Source organism: Protopterus annectens, chromosome 15.part0 (assembly GCF_019279795.1).
Source record: "Protopterus annectens isolate FY-2018-M chromosome 15.part0, PAN1.0, whole genome shotgun sequence".
NCBI classification, from domain to species: Eukaryota; Metazoa; Chordata; order Ceratodontiformes; family Protopteridae; genus Protopterus; species Protopterus annectens.
Genome location: NC_056749.1, coordinates 200,213,687 through 200,235,643, shown reverse-complemented (window position 1 = coordinate 200,235,643; position 21,957 = coordinate 200,213,687). Strand labels below are relative to the sequence as shown.

At 39.7% G+C, this 21,957-nt stretch overlaps 1 protein-coding gene across 2 annotated transcripts in view; it reads right to left on the bottom strand.

The window, feature by feature from the left end:
* Nucleotides 1-21,957, bottom strand: part of LOC122790119 (rho GTPase-activating protein 20-like) — an 872,483-nt gene that overhangs the window by 331,990 nt on the left and 518,536 nt on the right. For both annotated transcript variants that reach the window (XM_044057693.1, XM_044057694.1), the window contains exon 2: nt 18,479-18,561. In XM_044057693.1, the coding sequence (XP_043913628.1) occupies nt 18,479-18,561 (83 nt within the window). The remainder of the gene's footprint in view (nt 1-18,478; nt 18,562-21,957) is intronic.

Below are 21,957 nucleotides of genomic sequence, written 5' to 3'. Positions count from 1 at the left end.
GACAAATGAAAGCAGTAATGTAACATTTTTTTTCTGCAAAAGCCCTTTAAGAAGCAATATCTTTCCTACAGTGGCGGATTACAGTAAGATATCACTGGCATGGGTGCCGGAGCCATAGAGCCAGGGGAAGGGGGTGCCCCCTTACTTTTACAGCTGCAATATCTATTGGGAAAAATTAATGAAGTGATGTGGATTCATGCAGGGAAGTTAAACTAACTAAACTAGCTGTTCTTGTTCACTTATTGCTCTGTGTTACAGGAGTTATGCTGCTGATCCGTTGGTGCTGCCAGAGTCATGCTGGCAAGGAAAGTTTTGTTCTTTCATTTGCAGTAGATATGCTGTTCCTGTGCACGCACACGTGTGTGTGTGTGTGTGTGTGTGTGTGTGTGTGTGTGTGTGTGTGTGTGTAAAATGCCCCAGTTAGGTATACCCGGTGGTTAGTGTTACTCATGCTCAAACAAGAGCCAGAATTCCTTACCCATACCACCACTTGTGATTCAGGGAGTTGAGTCCATAGTTCTCCACTGTCCAGATTTTCACAGAATATTTGGCTCATACATTTGGTCTGTTCCTCTTAAAATGAGTGTTTTTCTGGCAAATCAGTGAGAAGTCAATTCATTAAATAAGGATAGCTTTTTAAGTTTCAGTCTTCCTATCTTTCAGGAAATGCACGGTAACGCAAAACACTTTATTTTAGCAAATTTCTAAGATTATACAATCAATATTTAAAATGTGTCCCTGGTTTTGGGCCTCCCCCCCCCCCAAATAAATGTTGGCTTTTTCCAGATTTGTTGTGCTGCGAAGTTGAGAGATTTAGTTGCTCATCAAGTGGATTTTACAAGGAGCTGAGAGTTTCAGGGGAAGAGAAGTTTAATGCTACTTATGCTAAGTAGTTTGCATTGTTAGTAGCACAACAGGTAGTATACTTGCTTTTGATGCAGAAGGCTGTGGGTACTACCCCCACAGTATGCAGACGGATTGCTGATACTGTACTGTGTTGTACTTTAATGGGAGTGGATGCTACAGTCCTATGAATGTCCTCCTTTGGAGGAGATACTTAGTAAATATGAACCCATTATCAGTTTGCCATTCATTCCCTATTGCAAAATTACTAGCTTATCATTTTTTAATGTAGCATAGGCAATTTATTCTTCAAGGGCAACAGGCACTTTATTTGTAGATGAAACAATGAAATATAAAGTTTGCTAGCAGCAACCTCTTTATTAGTTACAGATCCCTTTAATGTGGAATTATTTAGATGACTTACTTCTGGAGAGATTTTGCATATTTACTGATATTGGTGGATTGTAATAACAGAAGTTTGAGTGGCTTTTATGGTTGAAATTTTCTGAAATGGGTTGTTTTGTCATTATTGGTTCATACATTTTGTTTCATTGCTCACTAGAAGACTGTGCCAAACTGCAAATTTAAAACACATTCTAACAAGTGGTGGTGTATTATACAACAAATAGAATTTAATACAATCAGGTTAATGCAATCAGAAAGGTGAATCAAAGAACTTATACATACATGTATGCTTGCTTACAGGTTGCAGGAGATCAAAATGGGGGAAGAGACCAGTCACCAATGGTGTCCTCCAGGGTTCAGTACTGAGACTTTTTCTGTTTGGCATATACATCTCAAAAGCAAAAAGAAATATGAAAGGGCTTTGGCTGACTACATTTCAGATGACTGCAAGCTAGGAGCAGTTATTGAATCCTCAAATGACTTGACTGTCATGCAGAAAGATTTGTCCTAAACAATAACTGGTGCCAGAATCATGAATTGAAACTAAACTCCAAGAAATACATTATCGTATCCTTTGGGAAGTCATCTACACCAGGGAACTGCCAAATTGACAGTGCCCCCTGAGAACTGATCCAGTTGTTTGGCATTTGGGAACTTGTGTGTACAGTGACCTAACTTTTGACCAACATGTGCCCAGAGTCATAAAGTCTTTCTGTATTACACAGCTTATAAACAAATTGATTGTGGCTAGATCTAAATATGTTATTTTCCACCTTTACAAAGCCCTCATTATGGCAGTCATTTTGTATAATGCCCACTTTGGCAGTCATTTTGTATAATGCCCACTTTGGCATGTATCTGTCCAGACTCGTGCAATAATTGGAATACCCATGGTTACACCTTACTAAAAGGATACAAGTCCTAAACGGTAGGTCTTGCATGGACCACCTCAAAGATTTATCACTGTACTCAGTAGCTCATCCCTGTCCATATTCAAATGCAGCTTGGATCTAAGGATGGGTAATAGAAAATGTACTCCAAGATTACTCCTTGTGCCACTAATGGATAGAGGCAGTTCCTAAATGCTGCATTCCTTACATAGGTCCCCTCAAATTATCTACAGTGTGATCACATTTATTCTCATTAGGGCTAATATACAATTATCGGCCATGGGATAGGCAAGACCAATCAGGAAATGTTAATTCAAGCACCAAGAGGGAAATAGGTTCACTTGGAGGACATTTTAAGCTTAGCCAATGTTGTGGTATTAAATAGTTTTAAAATATTGCCCTTTTTAGATCAGTAAGTGCCTCTGCCCCCCAGTCTTCAACAACTTCCGGCGCCTCTGCCACTGGGCCATGCACAATGACTCCTCTTAAAACAAACTGCTACCATCTTGAAAAATCATTTAGAAGAGATAAATTACCAAACTTAGAAATGCTCTCACAAATACATACAAGTAAATCAATAAAAAAACACCAAACCATAGATGCATAAACACTCCCATCTCAAAGCATCACTAAATGTATATTAACAAAAGAAATAAATCAGAAATTAGGATTGTGACCAAATTTAAACATTACAGTGATAAAAACATTAAAAAAAACTCCTGATATAGTGAAAGTATAAACATACAAATAGGAAATGAACAAATACAAGAAGAAAATAAAGTATGCATGCAGAAAAGACTATTAGTAACTGTCGTAATAGAAAACAGTAGGTTAGTCAGTCTAACTGAAGACTTAAACTTAAAGATGCAGTACCCAAAATAAAAATGCTGCATTACTACATAGAAAATGCATAAAAACTCAAATAACATCATCAAAAATAGCAGCCAAAGTAAAGGGCCTATTTATTGCTTACATATATCTTTCAGTTCTTTGAAATGTTGACAAACTGATTCATCTTGTAGCAATTTTAAGCCTGCCCATCCAAGTTTGCAAAACTGTGTGTATGATATTCAAGCCACCTCAAGAGGTGTCGGATTCCTGTTTGCTGCCAAACTAAACAGTGAATTTCTGCACCCTGAATCACACTCATTTTGAATGTGAGAAAAACAGCTGACCGTGCAAAGCAGCTTTTTTGCCTTAGTTGTTTAGTATAAATTATTTCCTCACATTTAGGAAAAACACAGAAAAGCAAGCAAATAAAATAAAATTCTATAAGAAACCATAACAAAATATGAAACATTTTTTTCCAAATATCAGATAGAAAAGAAAAAAATATGGTAGTTTAGTGCTGAGGATTAAGCCATGTCCTGCTGACAAGATTCATCCTGCCAATGTTTTATTAATGATCACATGCAATGCGTTAAAATGAAGAAGGTGAAGTACTTCATTTACAGCTTGCATGCATGCTTCTCTGAGCTATCTCTGTGCAGTGGCCATTCAACTGCCCTTGAAATATGAAAACAATAGTTTTAAAAAGCCCCAAAACATCATGGCTGATGCTTCTTAATTCTTATGGGGGTCTATATCAGATTGTCAGTTACAACTGCAAATCACTAAAGATCGAACTTTAGTGATCGAAGTAGTAAAACTTTGAACTGCTATAAAAATATTTGTAAAACAAAAAAAGTAAAACCTAAAGGGTGTAATTAGGGGTGGCAAGCCCCCCTGCACCCCCCACGTGGGGGGCTGTGCCACACAGACATCCTGCTACTTAAATATACCAACTCTGGGATCGCACTTCAGTATGATACAGTGCGGAAATGGAAGATTTCCGTTTCCTACACTGTAGCGCGATCTCGGAGTTGGTATATTTAAGTAGCGGAGGGGGTGTGGGGGGTGCAGGGGGGCTTGCCTCCTGGCTTACACCCTTTTGTTTTAATTTTTTTTGTTTTACAAATATTTTTGTAGCGATTCAAAGTTTTACTACTTCGATCACTAAAGTTCGATCTTTAGTGATTAGCAGTAGTAAAACTTCAACGGTCTGATATAGACCCTTCTTATGGTGTTATTGGGCAGAAGTGCTGAGCACACCAAGTGTGCTGACTTGAATGGGTAAGCCTACTGATGCAAAAGAAGCAGAGACAAAATAAGTTGCATATTCAAAAAAAAAATTAGCACTTTTAACCCTGTAATCCTCAATTGCACTTTTTGTTCCCAACATGGACATTATATAGTTGCTCACAAGAAACATAATTTTATAGAAGGAAGTTTAAACTTCCTACAATTAGCATTCATTTTTGCTTTGCAATGCTCCCCTTTAAAAGACTATAAACATTTATTTACATTTTTGCAGACAGTTATATTAACAAACCTATTCTTCATTGCCTGCCTGCATCGCTGAGGAGGAAATTCATGCAAAATAACATCTGACTACATGCCAGGGCTTACTGTGTATCTGTGAATAAGTCAGTTAAACAGACAGTGTTTACAGGTTACAACTAAAAAGAGGCTAGTTCCTAGTACGTTTACCTGATTAATTAATAAATAGCATCATCATAACCAAACTAGAAAGTTAAGAACATATGATATTCATTATTTTTGTTTAAAAACAGATTTACCTTTCATTATTCCCAGTGCTTAACGCATCACAATCATCATATATAGTGAAGTTATACTTAAAGAAAAATATAATACTCAACAACAAATTATCAACAAACTGAACATGGTGGTCATTTACTAAGCACAGTAATTATCTCCAGGATGGGCATTATAGGGAAATAACAGACCTTCCATAAGTGGGAAGGCCTGAATGGTCCATTATTTCATATTCTGTCAGATATTTTATACGTATGTAGATATATATATATATATATACATACATACACACACACACATACATATATATATATTTATATATATATTTATATACATACATATATATATGTATATGTGTATGTATGTATATATATATATATATATATATATATATATATATGTGTATGTATATATATATATATATATATATATATATGTATGTGTATCTATATGTGTATGTATGTGTATATATATATATATATATATATATATATATATGTGTATGTGTATGTGTATCTATATGTGTATATGTATGTATATATATATATATATATATATATATATATATATATATATATATATATATATATATATATATATATACACACACGGATTTGATTAACTTGGTTGAATAGCATTAATGTCGACTCCAACTGATCAGCAATATGCATGTTGATACAATACTACATGTGTCATGCATTCATCTCAGTGCATGCAAAAATTTAAAGAAAAAACACAAAGAAAACATAGTTTTTTGCAGTGGGGCACCCTACAAAACCCTTCTGGTTATATATTCTAACTCCAAGATAAACCAATCCCCGGGAAAAGCAAATATTCCCCTACCTGGGTATAACTGATAGCTCACATCTGTCAACCAAATTATGTCAACTAAACTGATGCGGACCAAAGTACTGTTCGACAAAGATAGCTTTACATATATATTAACTATATATATATATATATATATATATATATATATATCTGTGGGCGTTTGTGTGTTTGTGTGGGGAGTGTATTTATCCATGTATACATGTATATAAATGTATTGAATTCTGTAGTTTGAGTCATAATATATCAAAACCTGTAACTCAGCAACTCTGACCTCAACCCAGTGTCTCCTAAGGAAAGGCTAGTGGACCTACCCCCTCTTATAAGTATAGATTTATATGAAGGTTAGCACATGTAGCACATGTTTCAGAAAAGAATGTATAAAAAACTAAAGGGTCCATGATATTGTACTAAAGATCCCCTAACTGGGTATTCATCTTATCTAAACAGGAAAATCTTTGAATCGTACAACTGAAAAAAGTTAAAAGATATAAAAACAGATATACCTGGCTCCCTGCTTATAAGTTCATAGGTTGATACTAGGCTATCTGCCCAAGGGCATTTATAAGCCTAGCCAGAGTGTGTTTGGCTTTCGCCACCCTTTTAGATTAGTTGACTGTGCCTCTGTATAGTAGGTCACAGAAAGGTAGCCCTTTTAAGGTTAGTTTACTGTACCTCTGTCAAGCAGGGACACAGAAGAGATCCCAGGGGTAAACTTACGATCTCCCATCCACTCGTCAAGATTTCTCTTGAACAGGGTCAGTGAGGGGCTCTGCCTAACATGGATTGGGATTTTGTTCCAGAGTGAGGGGAGCCTCTGGGATATGAATCTGTCCCTCCAGCATGTCCTATTTATTTCTGTGCTGAGGTTCAAGTCCCTGGAGCATGTAGCTCTAAGGGATTTGGATTTCCTGAGGTGAAGCATGTCCATTAATTCTGGGTTGGACATGGCTTTATATGTCAGACACAGATTGCCTCTGAGTAGGCGGTACACAACTGAGTAGAGCTGGAGTTTCTTTAGCCGAACTGCATAGGGCATCTGTTTGAGCTCCTTGATCCTCTTGGTGAGATACTTTTGGGGTCTTTCCATTTGCTGCAGGTGTCTGGTAAGGTACATCCCAAACTGGGCATTGTACTCAATTATGGGCCTGATAAGTGACGAGTAGAGGGGCACAATGACCTCTCTTGATCTAGATGTGAACCCTTTCGTGATAAGGTGGGCTATATAGAAGGTCTTTCTAACCACTTTGGCAACGTGATTGTCAAAGGAGAGATTGCTATCTACTTGGGTCCCCAAGTCCCTAATTACTTCTTCCGTACTTAATGGATTACCACCTATGTGGTAATTTGTGGGCACTTTGTTTTTCCCAAAGGGGATGACTATGCACTTTTTGGCATTTAGCTTTAGGCCATGGCTCTGGCACCAGTTATCCGTCTCTGTCAGACCCTTTTGGAGGATGCTTGTGTCAGCCGGAGAGTCGATTACAGCACCCAGTTTGCAGTCATCTGCGAACTTGGTCAGCCATAGTCCACCCGTGTTAGCCTGTACCTCTGAGAAAATATATACCGAACAAGAGAGGTCCCAGGACTGAGCCTTGTGGGACACCACTTGTAACTGGTTTAGAGTCTGACATGACACCTGCTATTCTGACCATGTGGGTTCTATCCCTGAGCCAGTTTGCAACCCATCTTGTGACATAGGGGTTGATATTTAAGCTGGTGAGCTTATTTATGATGCCCGAGTGGGATATTGTGTCGAAGGCTTTTGCGAGGTCCGGGTAGGCTGTGTGGACTACCTTCCCTTCATCTATGGCTTTGGTAACTGTTTCAAAGAAGTCAACCAGGTTCAAGAGGCAAGATCTGCGCTTAAAGCCGAATTGGGTAGGATCCAGTGTCTGGAGGTTCCCAATGTCTTTGTTTATGATTTCCATGATGATACGCTCCATAGCTTTGCAGATCAGGCTAGTCAGGCTTATAGGGCAATAGTTTCTGGGGTCTGTTGTGGCACCACCTTTGTGGAGTGGGACCACTGTTGCTGTATGCCATTCCTTGGGTACATATCCTGTAGTAAGGCTGAGATTGAACAGTGACTTTATATGAGGGCTTAGTTCTTCTTGGAGCTCATTTAAGATGCAGCCCGGGACACCGTCTGGTCCCATTGATGCTGTGTTTTTTGCTTTGGAGAGGGCAGCTGTCACCTGTGCATCTGTGATCTCAGGAAGGCTACACACGGTTGGGATAGACATTTGCTCTTTTGGGGGGGAAGGGGGGAGAAGTTTGCACTGAACCTTTCTGCCAGGATGTTGGCAGTGTCTGTGGGTTCAGTGTATTTCTTGTCATTTTGCACTAACTCAGAGCATATCTGGGAGTTGCCTCCCAGGTTTCTGACTTAACTAAAAAAGGCCTTGTGATTATCTTTAGTGTCTTGTGCAATTTTTCTTTCGAAGCTGGCCTTAGATGATTTTATGAGGGATCGTAGTTTCTTGCTAGTACTGATCAGTGACGCCTTCCCTTTTTGGGATTTTGCTCTGTCATGTAGCAGCTTTCTCCTTCTGTTGTATAGCTTATTTATGGCCGGGGTCCACCAGACAGGTCTCTTGCCTTTGGAGGAGTGAGTCTTGGTTTTATTTGGGATAGCATGCTCCATGCATTCTTGTAGGTGTCCATAGAATGCTTTTGTAAAGGATTTGCATTTTGGGCCGTATTTTCCACTGGCCCGGGGGCTTTGAAGGATTCCACCTCAGTTTTGAGAAGTGTGAAGTTTGCTTTTGAGAAGTTCTTCACCATGGTTTCCTTGGCTAGGGGTGGGAATGGAATATGGATGTCCAGTGAGATTTGTTTATGGTCTGATCTTACCAATGAGGGGTATACCTCTGGTGTGGAGCATAGAGACCCCATGTTGGTGATGACCAGATCCAATATGTTTTCCCCTCTTGTGGGAGTGGTGACCAGTTGTTCCATAGCATTTGAGTTTATAAATTCTAGGAACCGTTGGGCGAGGGTGTTTGGGCTTGAGTAGTTTTCCCAATCGATGTTTGGGTAGTTGAAGTCACCCAATATAATGGTGTTTGTTGAGACCTTCATATTCTCCAGTGTTCTCAGGAAAGCCGAGTGAGGTTCCTGTGTTTGGGAGGGTGGTCTGTAGCAGGCTACAAACTTTAAGGCAGTTTTGCCCACTGTTAGTTGCACATGGATGGTCTCCGATGCTTCGTGCAGTGCCACTAACCTGGAGGTGTGGGTATCTTTGATAAATATGGATACTCCCCCCTCCTTTTGTGGTTCAGTCCGAGTTTTGGGGCCGGAAAGCATGGTATGAAGTATAACCTGTTAGTGCTGGGGTGCGCTCGGGAGCCTTGAACCAGGTTTCTGTTACTGCACAGATATTGATATTCTCCATACTGAGGAGGATCTCGAGTGCGTGCATCTTGAGGTTTAGACTTCTGGCATTGAGCAGCATTACCCTTAGTTTTTTTTTCTTTGTGTTGTCTATGGGAGTGGGTTTGTCTTTTGAGCCTTGCCTAAAAAAGGCACTATGGGGGAGGCAAGAGCCTTTGCCAGTATTCAAAAACCCATGGGTGACAGGTGCAAGCCGTCCCTAGTGAAGCAACGTGGCTTGTCAAGTATGTCATCCCAGGCTGACAGACACCGGATCCCCTTTGAATGACACCAATACTTTAGCCAGTTTTTAAAATTGATCATTTTGTCTTTATACTGTGGCATCATTCTTGGTGACAGTAAGATGCTTCTCAAGGTCAGGGTCATACTGGCCTGGGCTACATGATCAAAGAGCTCCTGTACATCTTTTTTCGTGTAGTCCAGGGAGGTACGTCTCAGGTCATTCACACCAGCATGGACAATGACGGAGTCATATTTGTACTTGCTTTGGAGTGACCTGAGTGCTTGTGTTATGTGGCGGATCCTGGCACCAGACAGGCAGCTAACAGTGACATTCTCCTTGTTCAGCCTGGTGAGTGGGACGTCAGTGTGTCTGACAATAGAGTCACCTATTACAAGTGTATTAGGTGTGTTGTTTAGCCTTAAGGGCTGTGACTGTATGGCACACTGACTTTGTGAGCTATGTGCTACGTGGATATTGTTTCGTGGTAGGTGTTGCTTGGATGTCTGCTTTGGAGGTCTCTGCTGCTTAGGCAGATTTTTATTTAGAGCCTCCGAGTATGTTTTTGTGTGTTTATGTGTTTGGTTTGCTGATCATTATAAGTAAAAAACTAAGAGCTCTCATAAAATCATCCAAGGCAAATTTTGAGAGAAAAATCGCCAAGGACTCAAAAGACAATCATAAGGCCTTCTTTAGCTATGTTAGAAACCTAGGAGGAAACTCCCAGATATGCTCAGAATTAGTTCAAAATGATGTGAAGATTACTGAACCTACACACATTGCCAACATACTGGCTGACAGGTTCAGTGCAAACTTCTCCCCTCCCCCCCAAAAGGAGAGATATCTATACCAGAGGATTGTAGCCCCCCAAACATCTCCAACGCCCAGGTGAGAACTGCTCTCTCCAAAGCAAAAAACACAGCATCCATGGGAACGGATGGTGTCCCCGGCTGTGTGCTCCATGAACTCAATGAGGAATTAAACCCGCAGTTAGGACAGCTGTTTAATCTTAGCCTCACCTCAGGATATGTACCCAAGGAGTGGCGCATGGCGACTGTGGTCCCACTTCACAAGGGCGGTGCCTCCACCGACCCTGGAAATTACCGTCCCATTAGCTTGACAAGCCTTATCTGCAAAGCCATGGAGAGGATCATAATGGAACTCATAAATAGACATAGGGAACTTGCAGACTTTGGATCCAACCCAGTTTGGCTTTGTCAAAGGCAGATCATGCCTTTTAAACTTGGTTGACTTTTTCGAGACAGTCGCCAAGGCCATTGATGAGGGAAAGGCAGTTCATACAGCCTACCTTGACCTGACAAAGGCTTTCGACACAATACCCCACTCAGGTATCATCGAAAAACTCATCAGCTTGAATGTAAACCCATACATCACAAGATGGGTTGCAAACTGGCTAAGTGACAGAACCCACAGGGTCAGAGTTGCTGGAGCCATGAAAGACTCAAAGCCTGTCACAAGTGGTGTCCCACAGGGCTCAGTCCTGGGTCCACTCTTGTTCGGCATCTACTTTTCTGAAGTACAAGCAAACACAGGAGGGTTATGGCTGACAAAGTTTGCAGATGACTGCAAACTGGGCGCCATAGTCGAAAACACATCTGACACAGATATCCTTCAGAAGGGCCTCACAGAAACGGATAACTGGTGCCAGAGCCATGGCCTAAAGTTAAATGCCAAGAAATGCATAGTCATACCCTTCGGGAAAAACAAGGTTACCCCTTGCTACCATATAGGTGGCAATCCACTGAGCACAGAAGTCGTCATCAGGGATCTGGGGACCCAGGTTGACAGTAGCCTTTCGTTTGACACTCATGTTGCTAAAGTAGTTAGGAAAACCTTCTACATTGCCCACCTAATCATGAAGGGATTCACATCTAGATCAAGGGAGGTCATCGTCCCCCTGTACTCATCACTCATTAGACCTATGATTGAGTACAATGCCCCATTCGGAATGTATCTGACCCGACACCTGCAGCAGCTGGAAAGGCCCCAAAAGTTCCTCACCAAAAGGATAAAGGGTCTCAAAAATGTCTTATGCTGCCCGACTGAAAGAACTCCAGCTCTATTCAGTCTCATACCGCTTGCTCAGAGGTGACCTGTGCCTGACATATAAGGCCATGTCAAACCCTGATTTGATGAATATGCTTCACCTCAAAAAATCTAGATCCCTCAGAACCACAAGGGCGGGAGACTTAAACCTTGACACGGTTATTAATAGAACGTGCTGGAGGGACAGATTCATCACCCAGAGACTCCCTATGCTGTGGAACAAAATCCCGGTACATGTGAGGCAGAGCACCTCGCTGGCCTTGTTCAAGAGGAATCTTGACCAATGGATGGGGGATCGCAGATATACCCCAGGGATTACTTCAGTGTCACTGCTTGACAGAGGCACAGCAAAATAATAGGCATAGTTTTATTCAAACTAAAGGGGTGGCGAAAGCCAAATAACTATGGGCTAGGCTTATAAATGCCATTGGGCAGATAGCCTAGTATGAACCTATGAACCTATGATGCGATAGGTCTATGTGAGACTGGATTTGTGGTGTGTGTGGTTACCTTCTCCTCCTGACAAGCTGTGCCAGTACTGGGTTCAGAGAGCTTAGCCTCCAGTTTGGCTATATAGTTGCATCTCTCACATATAGTTGAGATTGTTGGGAGGAGGAGAGGGTGGTCTGTATACATAAGGCAGTTGTAACATTGCCTCAATATTCCCAGATTCACCAGCTGGACTGGAGAGTAAACTTGAAACTGACCTTTGGACATTCCTGAATAATATAGGGAACTATTTATTGACTGATCAGAAAGAACCAATACGGAGCAAGTGCTTAGAAGGAGTATAAGAGGATGTAGTGCTTCAGTTTGTGTTTACCTATGAGATTACTTATACGAGCAAGTGCAGGGTTTTAGAATGAAAAATAGTGCGCTTAATTAGAGATTTAGAGCAGTTCTAAGGGAAAAAGTGAAGAGCAGACTTTGTGGAGCCGGGAATACTTTAAACCTGTTTAAGCGGTGCTCCCCGACGCTGCTCTGTGTGCAAGACTGCGCAAAAAGAGAGTTGCAGGGTTTTAACAGAGAGAGATCAAGGAGTTTGGAATTGACCCAAAATGGCCAATAAAACTACAGCTTCTAGGCAGTAACCACTCCTACGGAGATAGGCAGACTGATCAGTGTTAACCACTGCCACTGGTGAACACAGAGACTTCCCTTTAGCCCAAGCAAGCACTGGCCTCCAAGAAACTTACAAACAGTTCAGAAACAGCAAATCTGTAACTGAACTTTCTTAAATTTCAGAAAGTGGGAAAAAAGCAAGTTCTTTTTGTTTGTTTTAGTTTAAAGGTAGCAGAGATACACAAGTAGCAAAATATTCACAACAGTGCAATAAATGACCCCACACTTGAGTGCTAGGCCAAAGTCAGGTAAAATGCAATTTTAAGAGAAAAAAATGATTTTAAATTAAGTGCAACACAGGAAATGCAGTAAACAGGCTCTAGATGTGTTCTAACTACTGTTTATAATACAGATATAAACTTTAGCAAGCCAGAAAACGCTGAAAAGTAGGTGGCAAAGCAGTAATTCTAAACAAAAAATCACAAGAAAATAATTAAAATCTCAAAAGTGGCTCCTTTCTTCTCTTAGCGTTTTCTCCCCTTGGTAGGTGCTTCAGCAACAACTAACAAGCCTGGAAAGACGCCAAAACCACGAGGCAGCAGGGTTTTTAATCTCCCAAACCCCTGCTTACACTTATTTTCTCTCCATAGTTTCACTGCAAGTAGAAAAATGGTATGGATTCAGTCTGCTCTAGATATCATAAATCTCTGAAGTGAGAATATTAATTTGTCTGGAGTGTGGGAGTAGAGGTTTGCAAAGATTCTTTAAATTTTATTGCATTTTATTTTTTGTAGATTACCACTTTTTCTTTCAATACATTTAAAATGCTGGCTTTTGGTAAACATACTCTTCTAAGAGCATGAATGTAATGCCATACCACAGAATACACATTTCGCAATGCCCAGTAAGCTTTTTTTGTGTGTGTTTTTTGTTTAAGCCTACACTTTTCTGTTTTTTGAGCCACGCTTTCAGGAGAGAGGGCTGCTTTCGTTGAAGATGGAGGACAGTTCCAAAAACCCTACCTACACCCTTGTGTTAGAGTATGTTTCAATTGCACTTGGCGAGTGGGTCTCGTATTCTGGATGGAGTAAAACAGGCAACTTTCATATTATTAGGAGTGAGCTGTTTTGATGCGAGAAAGCGAGTGCCAATTTCTCTTAGTAGTAAAGCCATGATTTAAGTGGCATTCAAACTGAATTTTCAGAACTCAGTTGTAAAATAAATAAATTATGCACATTACATTAGTTATGTGATGTCAAAAAGCTTATTTATTTTCCTTTTTTTTAGGGTATTTGGCAAATTACCTCCTCTAAGTTCATCATTTCCCCCTTACCCTTTTACTACCCATTCCATGTCATGATTGATGGCTTTGTAGAGTTCCTCTCCCACCCATTCCAGTAATTCACTCCATGAGTCTACAACCCACTTGTGAAAAAGTAGTTTTGGAGATCTAGGGAGTAGTTAGTTTCTACAATCTGCTGCTCATGCCTCCACTCCCGTCTGCTCTTCCTGTCATTATGACCTCTTCACCTTTCCCTGACATGATCTTCTGCTCTAATATCATTTTGACTTTAACTCATCTCCTCTCAGGTGAGAAGATCTATTGTTGTTCTGGCCTCTGTTATCCTTTTCCCCTACAGTCCACTTATTTTTCCTGGCAGCTTTCCTATGGATTCCTTCCAGCAACCTGATGCCTGCTTCTGTATATGGCCTCCAGAACTAAATGCACTAGTCAATGTGTTATCTGAATAAGACTCCTTTAGTGGAAGCAGTACCCCTGCATCTGTAATCTATCCCTTGCAGATGCACTTCAGAATTTTGTTTGCTACTGTCACTGCCATCTCACTCTGATCTGTATGGTGCAATCCAAGTGTGATTATTATCTTTGCCAGATCATTTTTGTATCCTCTTGCCATCAGTTCCACTTCTGCCAGCTGGTACTTCATAGCAGGGTCACTGTTGCTTAAGTACAGTACAGTACTTTGTATTTGTTAATCAGAAACATGATTGCATCTTTCTGCCTAAACCTTTCACTAGACTCTTCCTCCATTTTCCACTGCTACACTTATCCTTGTGTCTTTATAAAACCGTTTCATTCTGTACTGTATTCTGTCAAATATGTTTGAGACAAACACACTGAAGAGTACACAACCAACAACTACCCCCTATGGTACTCCACTAGTCAACCTTTCCTACTTCTGACCTTGTCCATCTCACCACATCCTTCTGTGTCCTACCATTCTAACATACATCTGCCCATTTCCTCAGTCTTGGTCCTAAACTCATGCCTTCCTGTTTTGTTAGTAGCTTTCTGTGTGAGGCAGAGTCAAAGACCTTGTTGAAGTGCAGTTAGCCTATGTCTACTGATACTCCCCTGCCAAGGTTGTCTCTACATCAGTAATAAAACTGGATCAGATTTGATGGACAACTCCTTCTCAAAATGAAGCCATGCTGGTTGTTGATCTGGACATTATATATTTTTGTAAACCTTAAGCCACTTCTTTGGGTGTTAATAATGATAAAGATCCTTGCCCTCATGCAGTCACCCTGGATCACAACCTAGAAACTTTCTGTCTCTGAGAATTAATAGGTTTTTAAGCCAGAGCAGCAAGCGGTACCACCATCTTATTTTATGTTTTTGTTGCTATAAAGTACATTAAATAACCTCAGAATATTTAGAACAGTGATATGCTGATAAGTCTGTTTAACCTGATAAAACAAAGCGAATACTACAGCTCCAGTTATGAAAATATAACAGTGGCAATTGGAAGTAGTGATGGATGGTGTGTACAGAGGGCAGGAATTTAATCAACATGAACTTGTGACCTGAACTTACTTGGAATTTCTTCTTCATGGAGAATAATTGCAATCTCTGGTCATTATCATGAATGAGGTTCAGCAGATTACTTGGACCTATCGTCCAAGGGCAGACGCATGCTGATCCATTCACTGCATGCAGTCTTTGACATCTAAGGGCATCACAGACTTGTTATTGCTCACTCGTGTGCTGAAAGACACTTGTCCCTCTAAGAAGTTCAAGACTACCACAGGGGCCGCATTAATAGTTAGTATGTCAGCGTTTTGTTTGTTATTGGAAAATTAACCAAATCTGTCCACCAAGTAGGAATGGTCATGCATCGCCACACACAGAATCAAGAAAGCTCTATCAATTTCAGTCTGTCAGTCCTTTGTGTCTGGAATATAGCTGGAGGGTGAACTAGACAGGAAGCATCATCTGTCCTCCTCTGGATAGGCATGTCTATCCTCACTGCCTGCATTGTCAGGCACCCCAGCCACTAGATGAAATTGGGTTATGTGCTCTTATCTTTTTTAATTCCTCAGTACAATCTTAGATAATGTTCTCTGCAACCATTTTAAAATGCTTATCTTATTTTATGTCAAATGTCTACTCTAATAGCATTACGTTGTTATGCTAAGTATGTGTTTATGGTATTTCTTCATTACTATAAAGTAAAATGCAAAATCTCCCCACATGTCACAGAGAAGTATAGTCCAGCTTTGAAGAACAGCACATATAACCAGTGTGTGTGTAAGCCATCTTATACAATGAAAATCCAAATTAAATAGCACTAAGTCTTATCAGAAAAGTACTGGAATGGGCAAATACTGCTTTCTAGAATTATTTTAAAATACGGTATGTTATTTCTTCCCAGATAGACAGAGAAAAACAGATACATTTAGATATTTTGCTATACTTGAAAATCTATATGGAAAGCAAAAATTATCCTTTCTTTTTTAAAAACCAAAAATCACAAAAATACTTCTATCATAAAAAATATTGAAATCACGCCATCACAGTGAAATCAGCAGCATGACAGTTTTATCTTAAAATATAGAGAGGTCTTGGCAAATAAATGTGGTGAAGAATATCCAACCTGCTCTAGATGCCCATCTGACTTGGAAGCAATACTTCTCCAGCTTTACTTTTACTTCTTTTTGTTAGTGTAGTATGCTTGTTTGCGTCATTTCCAAGTTTCCCCCACTGACTTTTCTGAAAGAGTATTTTTTATCTATCTGTCCTTTCCCTTCTGTTATGCCTTCTCCTTCTCATATGTTCTCTCAATTTACATTGTTCCTTTTTTTTTATTTCTAAAAAATTTCTATTTGAATTGTATTCACTGTGATAAATCACTTGTTAGGCTTTCGAAGAACTCCTCTCTGCCCATTGCCAATTTGCCAGTGCTTTTTGGTCTGTTAGCATTATAGAGTAAAATTCTAATTCAGCAACATTGTAAAGTTACACTGAAAAACACCTAGTCACTGGCTCCTTACCATGTCTGTGACTCAAAAATTGCACTGTTAGCCCATGCAAGACATTACCAATGGCACTTCCTAGACACACACACACACACACACACACACACACACACACACACACACACACACATACACACACACACACACATCAAGAAATCCACAAATAAGCCCCCACATTTTCTCATACTCAGAGGAACATCAACACACACACACACACACACACACACACACACACACACACACACACACACACACACACACACACACTCTTAATTCAACTTAATTCATGTCCTTACAGGTATACATAAACATTCCCCCATGCATACCACACACTGACAGTCCCCACCCCACTGTTCTCCTGTATTTACCTGCACCTTCAGTACTCCTATAGGAGTAAATGAGTGCATGCCATCTTTTGACAGCATTCACCTTTGTCTTCCAGAGTAATTTGGGAACTGCAAACATTTCTGCAGAAAGTGTGTGACTAATTAGCATTAACCACTCCTACAGACTGCTGCATCAGCATGAGAGTTCTCAGCAAGACTGCTCCCCATGCAAAGGCTCCTGCAAGAGCAACACCTGAGTGGTAGACTGATCTCTGAATCTGAAAGGCTTACAACATTGTGGAAATAAGCAAGATAAGACCATGGTAAGCCTTTCTGTACCCCCCCCCCACCAGCTTCCCTTCTTGTTTATCACTGATAAGTATAGCTCAGTCTTTCTCCCTGCTGGATTGACATTTTATCAATATGCTTTCTAAGATTCAGATTCCTGAAATGTTTGCCTCATTTAATGTAATGATTGTTGTATCATATTCTTTGAAGGCAGACAATAGGCATTTGTCCCTGACTCAGTCTACCTCATGGATTTTTTCTCCCTTTCCTGAAAAAGTTTGCATTCTCTCAGCGTGAAGCATAGTTACTGTTTTTTCACTGCAGTGTTTGAGTTTTCCAGAGCCTTCCTTATCTTGTGCACCCCGTTTTGTAAATCCACCTTCTCGACATATCTGGATCATCAGCAAATAGGCAAACTTTGCACTGCAATCCTTTTTTAGGTTTGCTTGAGAATATAATAAGCAGACCTGTCCATGAGAGTGAATACATTAGTACCAAAACTGGTCAATTCTCTCATCTGATTAGATTTGGCTTAACATTACCTATTCCTTTATATATATATATATATATATATATATATATATATATATATATATATACACACACACACACACACACACACACACTTTTAACCTGTTGACACTGATGGTCTGTTAACATCTGAATCCCATGTTAGCTATTTCATTGAAGCCAAACTAAGCTTTCTCCTGTGCCTACCACAATTTTATTGTGTTAGTCACAGAAGTAAGTCAGATTTTTGGGTTTACTTTTCAAATCTTGCTTTATAGCACTCCTACTCTAATTTGGATATTATGCCTCAACAGGCTTCATTGTGTTTTACAACCCCTTGCATAAAGTAATGCTCTTATAATCATCCCCATGACTGTAATCAAATCCAGCTGATGTGGTAAATAGTCTGCTGTTCCAAACAGATTAAAGTTTGTAAATTATTTGTACATGTATATGAATGCTCACACCTCAGGTATGCTGCAAGTGTAACATTCTCTACAGAAGCAAACTCGAGTGATGCAGAAAGTCTTATTTGCTTTCATTTCTGTTAACTTGTCAAGCAGCAGTACTCCAGTGCTATCACTAGAAAATATTTTCAGAAAAGTCAAAAATATAATGAATTAGCTCCTAACGCCTTCTCTTTGTGGTTATATAAGCAGTCTGGTCAATAGTAATTCACATTACCTCTAAGAGCTATTTAACAGGCAGATTAGAAGATTCACTATCTTCAAATCACAAAACCTAATGAGCACTTTCATAATAAAACTTACCTTGACTGGTTTCGTGATTTACTGAGGGCTTTGGTAGTGGCTGAGGGAGCAGTCCTTCTTCTGTTAACCATAGTTTTCATCCTCTGTGAAAGTAGAGAAAAGTAAAATGATGAATCAAAGCTATTCCTTGCTTCATAAATAGTGCTCCCAAAGAAAGTGACAAACAAGGAAAATGATTTTCAGAATGATTGACAAATGAAATGGGTTAATAGTCACATTTTCTCTTTCTTGCACAAATCCTTTGAAATGTCTATGCTTCATCCCTGACAGTTTGCCTGCAAATGCAAGTACATTGTCTTTATTGCAATTTCTTTTGAAAAGTGAAGAACTACATCAGTCTTTTAAGCAAAACCTTGGAAAACCCTTATGGCTTAATTCTTGGAATACAACTTAAGAATTGTGGTCTTAAGTGTACCATGCTTCCTTCTTACCTACATTATTTTATTTTCATACATGGTAGCTAATGAAATAATGTACACTTATGTTATCACTCACTTTTTTAAACCTGCTATAAAATGTGCTGATCTTCATATTCTCCGACTAAAGAGTTTAAGTAAGTAGTCTCTTCACCCTTCTTTTTAACAGCAAAATGCTACTCCAAACAGCACATGTGCATATTCATGTCCCAGCACATCTGCTAGATCAGGAAAGATTGTTCTTGCATACACAATCTTTATTAGACAAGGTCGTAAGTAAACTTTAACAAAGTGCTGAGGTCACAAATGAAGACATATACTTCATAAAAAATAGCTTCAGCTTTTTTCAGACCAGTCTTAGAGTATGGAAAATGGCAGTGGTCAAATCTACCTAGAGTGTCAGAGGTCAATCACGACAGGGTTTGTGTCCCAAAAGTCTCATACCACTCCTCTCCTACATACTTGCAGAAATCAGAGATGCTATAGTAACAATCCAAGTTAGAGAGGGCCCCTCAAAATATGTCCTCTTATCCACTGAGGAAAGCATTTTGAAGACTATACATGATACTACAGTAGCTGCATAACTTCATTCCCTCCTTATACTCTTCTGTGAAGTTCCTGTATAGCAATAAATAAGGCAACAGACACTGCAGAGCAAAGCTACTCCTGGACTGTTGCTTAGTACATGCGGCTATCAGAATGCTTTCTGATGGTTTACTGTGTTTTCATCTCAGAACCTTAACTTTACAGTTATGCTAAGGATGCTCATATCTTCACCATCCCCTGGGTTTACTGTCACTATTCCACATTATTCTCTATGCTGCAACAAAAAAGCCTTGCAGGGTTCATCACATGCTTATTTCTCTTAGAACCCAACCGATTTTAAGTATGCTTACTTCTTACAGACTACAGGTTCTGGTTATATCACCTGTTTTTTTACCATTCTTTATTTAGTTTAATTTGTTGATAGGGGTTGAGCACCAATCCGTCAAGATCTATTTCAGGCTCAGCCTGGGAAACTTATGTTAAAAGAAAATATGCAAACCTTAACTTAAACTTCAGTTATTGGGACTTAATGTTATTATCAAAGTCTCATTGCTTTCTACTGATGCTGTCACTTTTGTAACTATACTAGCTCCCTGGCAGTGTGGTAGAAAATGTAGATTATACTACTGCAAATTGTAGAGTAGATGTGTGTATTTATGATTTTTCTGTGCGTGTACTTTGTGTTTGTACTTGTTAACCAGGTAAGCAAACTAGACAAAATGTCCCTCTTCGGGGGCAGCTCTGTAGCACTGTCTAGTCAATTGACTTGCTTAGAGTTGCACAGAGGCAAATGAAGGTGGAAGGAATCGAATATGGTACTCTTGACTACCGGGGGGGGGGTGTGTGTGTGTACTTGTGTGATTATGTGAGTCTGTCTTAGGCTCAGTGTGTGTGAGTGCAGTTTAATAAAATAAACCAAAGGAATATTAATAAAACTGTAAAAGTAGTCCACTAAAACTGTCAAGCTGCAGCTGGTTTTAAAGATGCATATATTGTCTAATAATAATCAAGAGAAAAAAGACATTTTTGGATTGGGAACAAGTAAAGTTTGAGACTGCAGTTTGTTAGAGTGGCTCCATCTTCTTATGGGAAAATTGTGGAGGGAGGAATTCATGGATCTTTTCTTCCTTTTTATAAAGGATAATTTAGTGGGAAATATGAATGAAACAAACCACTCTTTCTAAATGAAATTTGCTGGCAGACTGCCTCTATGACAGGCAAACCAATAACTGTTAGGTTTTCCCATACATTCTGGCTTCCCATACATTCTGGCACCCTGAGCAGAAGCAGCCTAGTTTATCAGTTCCTTGTTTTGTTAAGAAATGTTTACAAAACTAAAGATAAACAAGCAAGCAAGGCCCTGTTTAGACAATGAATGCCCAACATGATGGGGATACTCATCAGACCTTTTTTTTTTTTTTTTTTTTTTAGTGCCTTCTGAGACAAGCGATTGAAAAAATTTTGATAACAGACAGGCTCTCCAACTTAAATATATGCTGTTGTGTAACATTGTGAAAGGCCCATGGTAGTGTTACTTATTCTTGCTTTTGCATTGCGGTGGCCCTTCTGTTGCTGCAAGGGTGTTAGTAGTTTTGAGTTGGCATTGCGAGATGGAGAGGTGGGACATTGTGAATATTATGAGACAAGGGTGGGGGGGCTTCAACACTTGAGTGTTTTGCTGCTACAGTTGGCAAAGCTAGAGGAGTCAAGTGGGACACAGTAGATATCATGACCCAAGAGTGGGTAGGGGGCTTCATCCCTTTGTGTTTTGCAGCTACAGAAAGGAGAAAATAATATCAAGAGGGGGGGCAGAGAAGTTGACAGGAGTGCTTTTGCTTTGCAGCATTCATTTAGCACAGAGAGGTATGGGTACTGTTAAAGTGTCTGTAGGAAATGTTAAGATGTTTCTGTCATGACCCGCATCTATCTATCATTTTTCCAAACTATACATGCCACCATCTTATAATCACTGTTTACACAGCTTTTGGTGCTGCTGTCCTGTGAATTGCCTCTGTCCGAATGATAAGTTTTACAGAGCTGCAGACAGTACTCAGTATGATGTCTTACCAGCTGTCTGTATGGAAGTAAAATGATGTCTTGTTTTCTAGCTCACATTCTACACCTTCAGCACCATTTATAAAGTCACCCTATAAATGCACTGATGAAGAGGAGCCCTATTGTTGAATACTGTGATACCCCACCAATTCTCCTATTTCCCTTTGACTGGATTTCACTTAATGTGACCATCTTTATCTGTTGTCCTCAATTTTACTCATACTGCCAATGTAAAATCTGCTCCAATTCTTTCTCTTATGGAAGCTACCTCCTCAGAACCATTTGGAGCTAATACACTGTCACTTTTGTGTTGGTACACGAATAAATGAGTCTTTGTGGGTTCTACTTAAGCAGCTTTATTCTGTTCAAACACATCACTGTACAGGCTTATTAACTATGACTAACTTATATACAAACTAACTACTCCGATCATATATGCTCACTCACTGGCTGCTTCTACAA